General features: G+C 37.8%; 1 protein-coding gene across 2 annotated transcripts in view; it reads left to right on the forward strand.

Moving 5' to 3' along the window:
- Positions 1–758: 758 nt before the first annotated feature.
- SNX2 (sorting nexin 2) overlaps positions 759–15,092 on the forward strand; it is a 55,329-nt gene continuing 40,995 nt past the window's right edge. Inside the window, exons 1-2 of one of the 2 annotated variants that reach the window (XM_053220280.1) lie at positions 807–918; positions 1,695–1,773. Coding sequence is in view for 1 of the 2 variants with exons in the window: in XM_053220278.1 (XP_053076253.1) it covers positions 811–918 (108 nt within the window). In the remaining variant the exon portion in view is untranslated. Of the gene's footprint in view, positions 919–1,694; positions 1,774–15,092 lie in introns of both variants that reach the window. The other variant, XM_053220278.1, reaches the window with a different exon arrangement.

Raw genomic sequence — 15,092 nt, forward strand, 5'->3', positions numbered from 1 at the left:
AATCCTGTGCAATCAAGTGACTGGAGGATAGTAACATTTCCATTTTGCTGCTAAGGAAATTGAAGCTGAAAAGTCTCCAAAAGACCATCCCAGGATGAGGCGCTAGTAATTGGCGGAGGGAATTATTAGGCTCTCGCCAATCATTCACTGCTTTTCCTGTTATTTGTCCAGGCTTTCTCTTACTTTATGAAGCAAAACTAATGTGTGGCTCATGTACTTAGAGTTAAGTTAACTAAAGTGAAATAAAATTTAAAACTCAGCTCCTTCGTCACAGTAGTTACAAGAAGGGCTCAGTGGTCATGCCTGGCCAGCAGTTACTCTACAGGACAGCGCTGACAGAGAACATTTCAATCATATCAAAGAGATCTGTGGGACAGCCTAAAGGGGTGTCTCTTTTCCACCAAACCTCAATCTTGCCCTCAATCTGTGTATAATCCAAGCCTAAAGACTGGTCCCCAAACTCTTCCACCTTCCTGAAGGACACTTGAAAAGCGGTAATGCCGGTTTTAAAAGTGGCCCAGACTTGCTACGAAGGTGATGGTAATAAAAGTGCACGAGTCTTCCACCGACAGCACAGCAAGCGGGCGGTGAGAGGGGATGGCCACCCAGACGCTGAGGTGGATGGAGAGGCGGAGGGGCGGGGCTCAGCGCCGCGCTCAGGGGCGGGCGGCATCACGAGGCCGGGGCGGGGCCGCGAGGGGCGGGGCCGGGGGGCGGGGGAGCGAGGCGGCGAGCGCGCCAGCTTTGCCGTGCGTGCTCACGTGACAGGTTCGCGAGGCCCCGCTCGCGCAGTCGTCTGGACGAGCGAAGATGGCGGCGGAGAGGGAGCCTCCTCCGCTGGGGGACGGGAAGCCCACCGACTTTGAGGAGCTGGAAGACGGAGAAGACCTGTTCACCAGTACTGTGTCCACCCTAGAGGTGAGACCGCGTCGCCATGGGTGCTGCGCTCCGCTCCTGCCGCGCGTCTCACCTTTAGGTGCCTTTCCCCTGCCGGGACTTGTCCCTCCCCACCCCCCGGGTTTGCGGGGACCTGGTCGGGGCGACACCTGTGACGCGGGCCCGCCTCTGGTACCTGTCAGTGGGCTGGAGCGTGGCCTGGGCGGCTAGCCTCCCTCACGAGACCAGCCTGGCGGGCTGGGGGTCAACCTGATCCTTTGAGGGGCCGGGACCGGCCCGAGCGTTGCAGCGCCCTTTCCCGGTTCAGCCGGCCTTCCTCGGTGTCATTTGCACCTCTTCTTCAAAGCCGAGGGTCTTGCCCTGAGTCCTGGTAAACCTTACCACCCTCCCGGGCGACCTCCGCAGCCCCCTTTGGAGAGGTGCTCGCTTTTCCTTTACCAAGGGAGGGTGTGCCCCTGGGAGGGGAGACCAGTGAACGGAGCGTTGAGTGGCCGTGGCTCTCCAGGGAGCTTGTGGATGCACTTTTCCCAGTCATGGCCCTTCATGGACTGCTAGTTCCCCTTGAGGGAGGTGCCTCTGTTGTGTATTGTTGAATGCACTTGACCGGTTTTGTCTTCTTTAGTTCTTAGACTTTTTAAGAATACGAGCGTTCATAAAATGCAAAGTTGAAGAGAGGGAGTAGTCCAGGAAAGTGCTGGTTTGGGTTTTCTGTTGTTTTTGTTTGTTTTATTTTTTTAAGTTGCCAGGAAGAAATAACCGGTCCTCACTCCCTTTTTCCTCTTTTCTCGCATGGTCAGCGGTCTCTGAAGTTGAGTGTTCCTGTTTTTGTCAGAGGAAACACTGTTAACTCTAATTGGCCTCCTAGATCCATTTCAGGTTTGAATTGCTTTGCATTTAAATGAAGTCACCCACACTTCATAGCCCAGTTTTAAGTGTGTGAGTGTGTGTGTGTGTGTGTATTAAAATGTAAGCAAATTGCCCAGAGGTTTGTTTACCTTAGGCTGTACTTCTTTATAAAGTGCTTTTGTAAGCTTTCTTGGCTCGTGCAACTCTACACCAAATCAATTGGAAATTACTGTAAGATGTCCATTATCTAAAACTCAGTTAGCTGAAACTTGGAACTTCCGGGAACCGTTTTCATCACTGACCATACTCTGCAAGTTGTATATACAGGTTCCCAGCCAAATCCCACCTCCCCTTAGATTATATGCTTCTTGAGGCTGGGGATAGTGCCTTGATCATCTTCGTGTTCCTCACAAAATCTTGAACATTTGCATTTAGTAAATGTTTGCTGGATTTATTGTCAAAACCAGTATCTCCTAAGAATTAGTAAAAATTGCCTAGCAAAACAGATGAACCTTTGAGTTTATCTTTTTAACCCTTTATACGTACCATGTAATGTAGCTGGCTTAAAATGTATTGAGAGTTAGTGTCTATGCTGAATTCTAAGACCTGTATTTCCTTTGAGGACTATGAAGGTTTTCCACCAGCTAGGATCAAAACAAACTACTGACCTAGTGTGAACTAGAATTCTGTGAACGCTAAGCGTTCTGTTTAATTGAGGCTTTTCAGAGTTGAGTAGCAGGAGCTGTAAATTTCTATTTCCCATTTGGATGGGACTTTTAAATAAGGTATTTGACTTTTTCAATAAAAGTCTACAGAAGTTTGAGTATGAATAAATTTATCTTGGTTGGTGCAATGTGAAAGTTGTAAAGTTGGGTTTGATTTTTAATCTAAACCCCTTATGTTATATAGACTCATTCAGGTTATTAGTTTTAAGGTAATATAACAGATTTGTAAAATCCTAATCTTCCTTGCTTTCCAAACTGTTATGGGGGGGATGGATCTATAGCAGTGTTTTTTAGTATACCTAAGCTACTCTGAAGCAATGTTCTTTCTCAGCCCTCCACTTTTGTTTTCAAAAGTGCTTCTCAAACCTGAGAGTGTAGGGGAGACCATAGGGTTCTTGTTTGAAATGTAGATGCCTTCTCCTCACTGGAATCTGCGTGTTGAATGCTCAAGATCTTCAAACTTTATACATAACTTACCTAGGGATATATATATACACACACACATATATGTATAATTTATTGTCAAATTGGTTTCCGTACAACACCCAATGCTCATCCAAACAGATGCCCTCCTCAATGCCAATCACCCACTTAGGGATCTTGTTATAGTGCAAATTATGGTTCTGTAGGGCTGGGATAAGGCCATTATTATGCATTTTTAACACATTCCTCCTGGCATTGCTTCTGGTCCATAGACAATAATAAGTTGCAAAGCCTCAGATGATTGTGATGCAGAACATCTACTTCGAATAGTTAACCTAAACTGTAAATTGAAAGTCAGATTTACAGATAAATGTATTTTAATTAAAGAAAAAGTAAGCATTTAAAAATTTATATTATTTCTGTAGAAACTTTTTAAATTGATTGAAATTCATAGAAGTGGAAATCAAATTATAGACATTTTCGATGACAGTAAGCTTGTAATGACCGTACAATTTGGTGTATGATATTAGTCTATTTTTAACACAGTATTGGATTCCTTTCCTTTCACAATTAAGAACAGTCCCATAAAGCCAAATTCAGTAAATGAAGCATATTTAAAAATTACAGTGTTTCTGTTGTGTTGTGACTATGAAACAAGAAATTGGTGGAAGCTGGCATGGGGCAGAAAATAGAATGAGAAGGGGAAAACATCTAGTGAAGGCTGTTTGGTACCAGAGAGCAAGGCTTTAAATTGTTTATGAATATTGCTTTTTCCTTAAATGATACAACCCTAAGCTTAAAAGGTGCTTCCCATAAAGAATCATGGAGAAATAAGACAACACCTTTAAAAAAAAAAGTCAGGAAATATATGCCTTTTCTCTATTTTATACAGCTATATTGAAGTATAATTCATATACCATACACTTCACTCATTTAATGTGTACAATTTAATGGTTTTTACTATATTCACAGATATGTGCATCCATCACCACAGTTAGTTTTAGAACATGTTCATCACCTCAAAAAGAAACTCTATGGTTTTCAGCTATCACTCCTTGCCCCCATTCCCCACATCTCTTTAAACAACCACTAATTAAATTTTTGTCTCTATAAACTGTTCTGGACTTCTGTGAATGAAATCATATGATATGTATTTTTTCATGACTGGCTTATTTCACTTAACATAATATTTTCACAGTCTGTACTTCATTCCTTTATGGAATTGAATGAAATGGAATAATCCATTGTGTGGGTATACTACATTTTGTTTATCCATTCATCAGTTGATGGACATAGGGGTTGTTTCCACGTTCAGGTTGTTGTTAATGCTGCAGTAGATATTTGTACAAGTAGAATTACTGGGTCTTAGGTTAACTTTACATTTAATCGTTTGAATAATTGCCAGACTGGTTTCCCAAAGTGGCTGCGCCATTTTACATTTCCACCAGCCATGTATGAGGGTACCAGTTTCTCCACAGCCTCACCAACACCCGTTATTATGACTTTTTTTTCCCATTCTGTTTATCTTAATGGTTGTTAAATGCTATTTTTGTGTGGTTTGATTGAATTGTTTTTGGTGACTAAAGATGTTGCAGATCTTTTCATGTGTTTGTTGGCCATTTGTATATCTTTGGAGGAATGTCTCTTCAGATCCTTTGCTCATTTTTTAATTGAGTTGACTTTTACTGAGTTATAACAATTATTTATATATTCTAGATAGAAGTTCCTTATTAGATACATAATTTGCAGATGTTTTCTCCCACTTTCTTTGGTGTCTTGTCATGTTCTTGATGGTGTCCTTCTAAACACATTTTTAAAAAATTTGATGAAGTAAAATTTATTTTAAAAATTTTGTTTCTCATGCTTTTCACTGTCGTATCTAAGAATCCCCTGCCAAAGCTAAGGTCATGAAGATGACCATGTGTGTTTTCTTCTAAGAATTTTATGGTTTTGGCTCCTTTAAGTCCTTGATCCGTTTTAAGTTAATTTTTGTATATGTAATGAGGTAGGGTCCACCTTTGTTCTTTTCCATTTGGCAATTCAGTTGTCCCAGCACCATTTGTTGAAAAGATTATTCTTTCCCCCTATGAATGATAATTGGCACCCTTGTTGAAAATGACTTGACCATAGGTGCTCACACCTGGTTCTCAGACTAACCTCAGTCTAAATTTAGGTCAGTTGAAGTTAAGAAGAGGACAATAGTTTGCCCATGATAGGGATTATAGAGCATTTCAAATGAAATTTCCAGATGGCAGGCTCACAGGTCTTAAAATTCCTTTTCTCTAACCCCATGCTGCTCTAAGTGTTTGGAAGACATCCTACTTGGTTGACTTCAGCAAATACTTGGGTATTTACCCTCTCCCGTACTATATGGATCATCATCAGAGTGTAAATATCAGCAACTACTGCAAATCTTTGAGGACAGAAAATCTCCAGTGGAGAAGAAGGAGGTGTGCAGAAAACTCTGATACAGATTGTGATTTTATGGTCTGAAAACACAACCATTTTTCACTGAAAGTACCACTGAAACATGGGGAGATTTTTATTCCTATCAGTGTTCCTGACACATAGTAGATGAACACTAAATGCTTCTCTTGGCTGGGAAAAGCTCATTGAAGAGGTAATATTTAAGAGAGACCTCAAAGGGGTAATGAAACTTCCAAGTGGGAGAATAGCAAGGGTCACTTGAGGGTCAGTCCATATTCTAAGGAACCATAAAAAATTCAGAGTGGCTGAATAGAGGATGTTACAAGTTTACTATGTGGTGAAATTGTGAAGGACTTTGGAGTAGGTGGGTGAGAGCTATGAAAAATTATTCTGGCAGTAACTTGATTATCTAGCAGTCTGAGGGATAAATTTGAGTGGGAGGTATTATTGATAAGTCGATGAGTTGGAAGCTATTTTAAGTTTGGGGTTGAAGACCTGAAAAAGGAAAGCAAGTGCAAATAATAAAGGAGAAAAGGAAATTGATGCAACAGTAGATGAAAAGTTAGACATCTAAAGACTTAACAATGTCTCCCTCTCTTCAGGCGATTCTTAGACAAAGGAATTACAAGTTTTATTTGGGGCTACATTACAGCAATTAAGAGAACATCAAGCAGCTAGAGATTCCCATGGGCTAGAAATGTTGTTTTGGGAATGTGTCATAAACTTACTGAATGATTATATTAAACGAGGCTGGACATCTAGTCCCTGCCCTAAGGAGTGAGTGTATAAACCATCAGAAGTCAATGTAATAAACCCAGCTCTGTGAACAAATGCCTGCAATACCAGATGTTACATGTGTAATTGAAATATGTATGTGCTACAAAATAGTATAGAAGACTAGAGTGACTTAATTACATAGAAATGATCTTTGAGATCTTGAAAATGGTTGGAATTATCAAAAGAAAAGAGTATGACAAGGGACTGTTGACAAAGACCTGCTCAATTGGTATGTCTTGTACCTATGCAACAGGTAGTAGCAGTATATGTTTTCTTCTGTTTTCTGATCTCTAGGTAGGCCTCCAATTTTAAATGTACTAATTTTTCTGAAAATTTCTTTATGAATTACGTGTGTGTCAGAGCAAAAACATTTTGCAATCAGGTATTTTAAGGGGTGAGCACTGAAAATTATTAGAAAGATTTATGAGCAGCCTGACTCTAGTTGACCACTTTCCCTTAAAGCTATTAAAGTGAGAGATTTTAGAATGAATGGTTTTTAGTGTCTGTTAAAAAATGTTATTATACGAAGTTGCTTGAGGCAGAGTTGCTCACTTTGTTGTGCTTTTTTCTTAAAAAGAATGAAATTTGCCTTTACTGTTAATTTTACAAATACCCACTTTCCTATGAAGTTGAACTGTTGTTTGTTTTTCCTGTGATGATAGTTTTTACTAGAGGCAAAATTTACCTCAATTTTATTCAAATTTTATACCTCAAAGTTTATTCAATTTAGTAAAGTGCATTACCACCTCACTCAGGATAGAGACCACTTCCATCACCTAAAAAAATTCTCTCACATAGTTAACCCCTTCCGACTCCCAGTCTCTGGCAACCAGTGATGTCTTCTGTCTAGTTTTGTCTTTTTTTCAGAATGTCATATAGATTGAATCATACAGTATGAAATTTGGAGTCTAGCTTCTTTAATTTAGTATCAAGTGTGAGACTCAGAGATGTTGCAGAGATCAGTAGTTCAGTCCTTTTTATTTCTGACTTTAATATTCCATTGCATGTATGTCTCACAGTTGATTGTTGTTGAAAGACAGTTGTGTCTTTCACAGCTTCTTTCAACTGTGTCTTTCCAGCTTCTGGCATTAATGAGTAAAGCCAATATAAACATTGATGTGCAAGTTTTTGTATGAACATAGTGTTCATTTCTTTTGGGTAATACTTAAGGATTGCCGGGTTGTATGGTAATTATGTTTTGACTTTGTAAGAAACTGCCGTACTTTCTGCCACAACGGTTTAAGGGAGGTGAAGTCATTTGCTTTTAGTCCCATGAGTTAATGACTGTAGTAATGTAATTCAAGACGATATCCGTTAGGGCAGTGTTCTCTGAGTCTGAAAATTGTTAATCTATGGTTTCATTAAAACAGAAGCATGATGTTTCAATATAAAAGCATGTCAATGTATTTCCTGATGTCATAAAAGTTATTTTAATATAGAAATTTTATCCTTATTCCAAGAGTCACATTTTATATGTATTACTGAGTGTTGGAATCTTGACAGCTAGCCCCAGGGAAACTTTTGTGCAGCTAGATTTGTCTGTTTTCATCTCTGGTCAAGTTTCTATTCATTTCATCTTTGAAATCTTATAAAATTATAGAAGAGTCAAAGGAGGGAAGGCAGGGAGGGAAGGGAAGGGAAAGAAAGCAAAGAAAGAAACTGTCAAGCTCTTTCCAAAGTAGATCTATCATTAATTACATTCCCATAGCAGTGAATGAGAATATGAGTTGTTCCACATCCTGTCTGCATTTATTAGTATCAGTTTTTCTTTTAGGTAGTGCTGAGCTTGAGACTGGCTTCTGTCGGCTTGAAAGAAGTGATTGTTAAATTTTCAGGGATTTGTAAGCTGGTTATTAAACACAGCCATTGTTAAAATTAAGTTATACAAACATATTTAAATGAATTATATTAAAAATTATGGTAATAAGTATTCAAAACTTGTCACTTCCTAATTTCATTACTACTTTTTATTATTTTTATGCTCTTGAGGTCATATGTCTATTGTATTTTATGGTGCAAAGTACGTATCTTCTCAAGTCCACTTTCAGGGAGGGGTAAGCAGCCACAGCAGGCACATTTATACCACACATCAGCAAAAGCTATAAATCAGAGTCTTCTCCCCCAAAGACCTGGTTGCTAAGCATTAATCAGCACACTAGAGATTTTTAGCCATTCTAACAGGTTTCTACCGTTACCCCATTGTAATTTTAATATACAGTCTCTAATAGTGCTTTTGAGTGTCTTTTTATGTGCATATTCACTGTCTGAAAATTATCTTTAGCGATGTCCTTCCTTTGACATCTTTTGCCCGTTTAAAAATTTGGATTTCCTTATTGAGTTTTGAGAATTCTTCATGTATTCTAATTATGCATCCTTTGCCAGATAAATGTTTTGCAAATACTTTTTACTACTCTGGCTTGTCTTTTTATGCTATTAACATTAGCTTCCACAGAGCAAAAGTTTATTATTTTGGTGAAGTTCAGGTTAGTTCTTTTGTTGTTGTTGATAGTACTTGGTATGTCACATAAGATATCCTTTCCTAACGCTAACCCAAGGCGACAAAGGTTTTACTTATGTTTCCTTCTAGAAGTTTTGTAATTTTTCTTTTACATTTTGGTGTAACGGGATTCATTATGAATTAATTTTCATGTGAATTGAAGTGTCTAGTTTTTTGCATATAGATATCTAGTTGTTACAGCACCATTTATTGGAAGATAATCATATTGTTAAGGTTTGTTTTGTGGCTGAAAATACGGTCTTTTGTGGTAAATATTATGTTTGCACTTCAAAAGGATGTATGTAGTCAGATGTTGATGGCTGGAGTGTTCTATAATTGTTGGCCACGTTGGTTCGTTTTATTTTTCAAAATATACAACATCACCAGTGAATCCCACATGCTTTAGGCTAAGTTAAAGAAGCTAGACTTAAAAAGTTTCTTGATGAGTTGTCTTTGCATCTTTGTCAAAGATCAGTTGAGCATATATATGTATATATATGTGTATGTCTATTTCTGGACTCCAGTCTTTGTCACTGTTTATTGACTCTCCTTTTGCCAATTGTATGCTGTCTTACTGTAACTAAGTCTTGAAATTAGCAAATGTGAATCCACTGACTTCTTTCAAAATTGTTTTGGTTGTTCGCCTTTTTTTGCCTTTCCATATAATTTTAAAAGCAACTTTTGACTTCTACCAAATAGGTCACCTGAGATTTTAATTGGGATTGTGATGAATCCATAGATTAGTTTGGGGAGAATTAACATATTAACAGTATTGAACATTTAAGCATAAATGTACTATTTCTATTTATTTAGGTTTATTTGATTTTTTCCATCAGTGTTTGTAGTTTTCAGCATACCAATCTAGTACATGTTGTGTGAGTTTTATACCTGTTTTGTGGTTTCTTTTACATTTGCTCATTGGTGGCGTGTTGACCCTCTATCCAGCAAATGTGCTAAACACTCATTAGTTTTAGTGGCTTTTTTCTAGAGTCCTTGGGATTTTCATGTACATAATCATGCTATGATTAGAGTTTTATTTCTTTGTTTCCAATGTTTACGCCTTAATGTAATAACTAAGATTATCGGCATAATTTTGAATAGAAGTGGTAAAGTGGATATCATTTTCCTTTTTGTGAACTTAGAAGAAAAATATTCTTTCTCTCAAATATGTTATCTGTTAAGTTTTTCTTGTAGGTGTCCTTCATCAGGTTAAAGAAATTCTATTTATTTTCTGAAATTTTGTACTCATGAATGGATGCTGGTTTTGGCAAATTCTTTTTTTGCATTTAATAAGTTAATCATGTAGTTTTCTTCTTAGGTTAATGATGACATGGATTATGTTGATTGATTTTTTTAAAACATTGAATAAACCTTGCATTCCTGGCATAAGCCCCGAAGTCATAAATGTGCTTACCCTTTTTATATGTTGCTGCATTCAGTTTGATAGCATTTGTCTCGGCTATTGTATCTGTCATGCTAGATATTTGTAAGTATTTTCTTTTACTTACAATGACTTTGTTTGATTTTCGTACCAGAAATGCTGGTCTCATTAAAGGAATTGGAGAATGTTTATTTCTCTTCTATCTTCTTGAAGAGGTTGTATGGATTAATCTTCTATCTTCTTTAAAGGTTGCTAGAGCTCACTAGTGAAGTCACCTGAGCATGTAGTTTTGTTTTTGGAAGAATTTTAACTTCAAATTCATTATCTTTAGTAGATGCAGGACTGTTTCTTCTTGTTGAGCTCCTGTAGTATGTGTCTTTCAAGGAGTTTGTTCATTCAGTCTAGGTTGTGAAATAGGCATAAGGTTTTTCATAATGCTCTTATTTTCCTGTGACAATGTCTGTGGGGTCTCTTGGTGATGCCTTTGCCTTTTCATTCCTAATATTCGTAACTTATGTCTTCTGTTTATTCATGTATTTTTTTGTTCATTTATTTTAATCTCTCTAGAGCATATCTTGGGATCTTTTCAAAGAATCATCTTTTTTTTTTGCTTTCTTGATTTTTTTTTTTCTATTGTTGGTAGAGGCTTCGATCATTGATTTGAAATTTGGTTGGTTTTTTGGGTGTTTTGTTTTTTTTTTGAGTATTAGTAGTTAGCTATATATTTCTTTGTGAGCACTGCTTTAGCTGCATCCCACAAATTTTGTTACTGTGTTTTGTTTTTATTCAATTTAAACTCTTCTCTACTTACCCTGGTGACTTACTCTTTGACCTCTGGATTATTTAGACATGTGTTAATTTCCCAAATTAGGGAATTTTCTCAGTAGCTTTCTATTATTTCTAGTTTAATTTGATTATGGTCAGAGAATGTTTTATGATTTTAGTTCTTTTAAATTTGTTAAGGTTTGTCTTACAGCCTAGAATACGGTCTGTTATGGTGAATATTTTGTGTGCGCTTGAAAAGAATGTATATAATCTAATGTTACTGTTGGAGTGTTCTTTAAATGTTAAGTCAAGTTGGCTAAAGTATTTTCCAGCTCTCCTCTATGTTGCCTTATTACATACCTGTTCTATCCATTGCTGAGAGAAGAGTGCTGTAGTCTCCCAATATAATTGTAGACTTAAAATTTTTAATTTATAGTTTCAGTTCAGTTTTTTCTTCATATTGAAGCTTTATTGTTAGACACATAGACATTTAGTATTGTTATGACTTTTTGGTAAATTGATGATCATTTTATCGTATCATCCCCTCTTTATTGCTGATAATACTTTATTGCTGATAATACTACACTTGATCTTAGCCAAAAGGCTGAGAATCGATTGCTGATAATACTTCTTATTCAAAGTTTACTTTATCTGATGTTAATGTGGCACTCTGTCTCTGTTTTGATTGTTTGCATGATATATTTTTTCCATTCTTTTACTGTTAACTTACCTATTGTCTTTAAGTCACTTTTTTTTGTAGGGAGTATATTGTTGTGTATTGCTATTTTTATATCCAGTCTAGCTATCTCTGTCCTCTAATTGGTGTATTTATTTATTTATTTATTTAATTTTTTTTTTTCAACGTTTTATTTATTTTTGGGACAGAGAGAGACAGAGTATGAACGGGGGAGGGGCAGAGAGAGAGGGAGACACAGAGTCGGAAACAGGCTCCAGGCTCTGAGCCATCAGCCCAGAGCCTGACGCGGGGCTCGAACTCACGGACCACGAGATCGTGACCTGGCTGAAGTCGAACGCTTAACCGACTGCGCCACCCAGGCGCCCCTAATTGGTGTATTTAATGTAATTATTGGTGTGGTTGGATTAGGTCTGTTTGTTTTCTGTTTTTCCCTCTGTTTCTACCTATGTTTCTCCCTTTCTCCTTTCTTTTGTATTATCTTAATGCTTGTAAGTATTTAATTTTAATTTATCTACTGGATTTTTTGCTTTATCTCCCCTTCCTCTAAGTATATAAATATACTTATATACATATGTATATAGAATACATATATACATATATGTGTATCTACATATATTTATAAAGAAGGTAGTTGCTGTAGGGATTACAAAATACATACCTAATGATTTATAGTACAATTAGAGTTAATGTTATACTTATAAAAATAAAATGCAGATTCTTATGACCATTTACCTCCCTTTATATTAATTTTCACATGTATTATGTCTCTATACATTAAAAACCTTACCAATGTTTTAAGTTTTGCTTTCATAGTCATACACATTTTAAATAACTTAAGAGAAGGAAAATGGTCTATTATATTTCTCTAGTTAGTTACTACTTCTGTAATTCTTACTGTATTCTTGAAGTTCCAAGTCTTTGTTATTCATATCTGGTATCTTCGGGCTGAAGATTGTCTTTAAGGCCCTCCCCATTTTTTAGATTTATTTATTTCTTTTTTAAGAACTGGCCTGGTGATGGTAGATCCCTATCGTTTTCTTTCATTTGACAGTATCTTTATTCCAACTTTGTTCCTGAAGAATATTTTTGCTGGATATGGAATTATGTTTACAATTCTTTTTTTTTTTTTTTAACGTTTATTTATTATTGAGAGACAGAAGCAGAGCATGAGCATGGGAGGGGCCGAGAGATGGGGAGACCTAAGATCCGAACCAGGCTCCAGGCTCTGAGCTGTCAGCACAGAGCTCAATGCGGGGCTTGAACTCACAAACCCAGAGATCATGACCTGAGCTGAAGTCAGAGACACTTCACCAACTGAGCCACCCAGGCACCCCTGTTTCCCCACCCCCCCCAGCTCTGTGAAGACACTGTGCCACTGTCATGGTTTTTTTGATGAGAAATATGAAGTCTTTGTAATTGTATCCCTAAATGGAAATTTTTTCTTTAGCTGCTTCAAGTTGTTGTTTTTTGTTTGTTTGTTTTAAGTAGACTTTACACTCAGCACAGAGCCCAGTGCGGGGCTTGAACTCATGACCTGAAATGAAGACCTGAGCTCAGATCAAGAGTTGGACACCTAACCTAACCAGCTGAGCTACCCAGGCACCCTTCAAGTTTTTTTATTTTTAATCTTTGGTTTTCAGCCACTTTTTATGATGTGGCTGGGTATGGTTTTCTCTGAAGCTGTCCTCTTAGAGTTAGCTTGTTCTCAAATCTGTAAATTTATGTCTTTGAACAAATTTGTGAAGCTTTCAGCCATCATTTCTTGAAATATTTTTGTGCACTTCTTTTTGGGATTTCAGTGACATGAATGTTTGACTTTTTAATATTGTTTCACAGGTCCCTGAGGTTCTGCTTTCTTTTTTTCCCCATTTTTTCTCTTTTATTCAGATTGGTTATTTTCTAATGATCTGTCTTCATGTTTACTGATTTTTTTCCTGTCAAGAACTGTATAAAGTCTGAAATTTTATCATCCTTGTAAGCTAACACATTAACTTGTTTTATGGTTGCTGGAAGAAGACTTGATGAAGTACCTTTTTTTTTTTTTAGTGTTTTTAAAATTTATTTTTGAGAGAGAGAGAGAGAATGGGACAGAGTGTGAGCAGGGGAGGGACAGAGAGAGAGGGAGACACAGAATCCAAAGCAGGCTCCAGGTTCTGAGCTGTCAGCAGAGCCTGATTCCTGGCCGGAACCTGTGAACTGCAAAATCATGACCTGAGCCAAAGTCAGAAGCAAGTCAGAGGCTCAATCCGACTGAGCCACCCAGGCGCCACCCCCTTGATTAAGCACTTTTACTCCAAGCATAGCAGACAGCATGAGTATCATGTTTGGGACAATTTCCCTTGCCTTTTTTTTGACAGGGTGGCGTGATGGGATGTAGGGGGGGGTTGTGGGGGGAGTGGAGGTTGATACTGTACCTGCCTTTGATCTGTGTCCCAGCTGAAGAACTTGAGATTAGAGAACCCACATCATTTATAATAGGCAGTAAGTGTGCCTGTTCTTTGCTCTAGAGGGGACATTGTATTATACCAGACAGTAAACAAATCTAGTCTTTGGAAAAGACACAGATTACCTTTTTTTTTCCAAGGCTGTTTCCCAGAAACATTGCCATCTATTAGAGTTGTAGCTGCCTGCATTGTCACACTCTTTTGCTCAACTTCGGCCACCCTTGCAGAAAAGCAGTGAAAGAAAAGAGAAAATACTGAGGAAGATTTCTGGGTCCCCTTTTCCCAGTTCAGCTGGTTACACAAGTAAACTTTTTTCTTGGGGTTTTAGATGCCAATGCTCTCAGCACTGCTGCTTTCATGCACTTAAGCATCTGGGTCTGGCCTCAGGTCAGGGCCAAGAGAGACAACAGGATAGGGATCCGAAGAAAAGGAAAAGAATTTTGCACCTACATTCTCTTGATAGCAGGGGCCCTGGTGTTATAGACAGAAAATAAGAGTTTTCTTGGCATCATTGCTGTTCACACTGCTAGTATGGTTCTGCAGTTGGAGCCATTCTCAGGAAAAGTTAAAAGAGAAAAGAATGGGGGGAAAACCCATAAAATTCACCCTCACATTTTTGTCTCTTTCCCCAGTCTACCTGCCATTAGTTACTTGAAGTCTTTGTGCATTGTACTCTATCCAGAGATTTTAGTGTTAATCAGTGGGAGAGAAAGGGGTCTAGGGGGCTTCTTTAATGTTACTTGGGATCTTAAACACAACTTTTTAATTGAAGAGATACTAGCAACAGCCTTGGAACTTATTATAGAAATGTTCAGCACGCTACTAGGTGATGATGTAGGGAGAAAAAATAAACATTTATGAAAAATGTTGAGATCTCTACAATTGCGTATCTTGGAGAACTAGTTCTGATCACCCAGAACATGTGCTCCCGGCAAAGAAATCATCAACGTTCCATCAGGTCCTCATTCACTGGCCGCTGTCTCCATACTCCTGTTCATCGCATGGAGAGGCAGGGGCAAAAATAAGTCCTCACTCAGCCTTTAGTGAGTGACAGCTCCAGTTTAGTGTACAAGTATATATAGGACCTTAGTGCTCATATCTTGCTCAATACAAGAATATCTTAGTTTTAATGAATATTGTCTGGAAGCTGAATCGTGTATAGGTGCCTACTATTCTCATATATTGGCATACTATAAACATCTTTAGTGCCAGT

The sequence above is a fragment of the Acinonyx jubatus genome, chromosome A1, assembly GCF_027475565.1.
Source record: "Acinonyx jubatus isolate Ajub_Pintada_27869175 chromosome A1, VMU_Ajub_asm_v1.0, whole genome shotgun sequence".
Lineage (NCBI taxonomy): Eukaryota > Metazoa > Chordata > Mammalia > Carnivora > Felidae > Acinonyx > Acinonyx jubatus.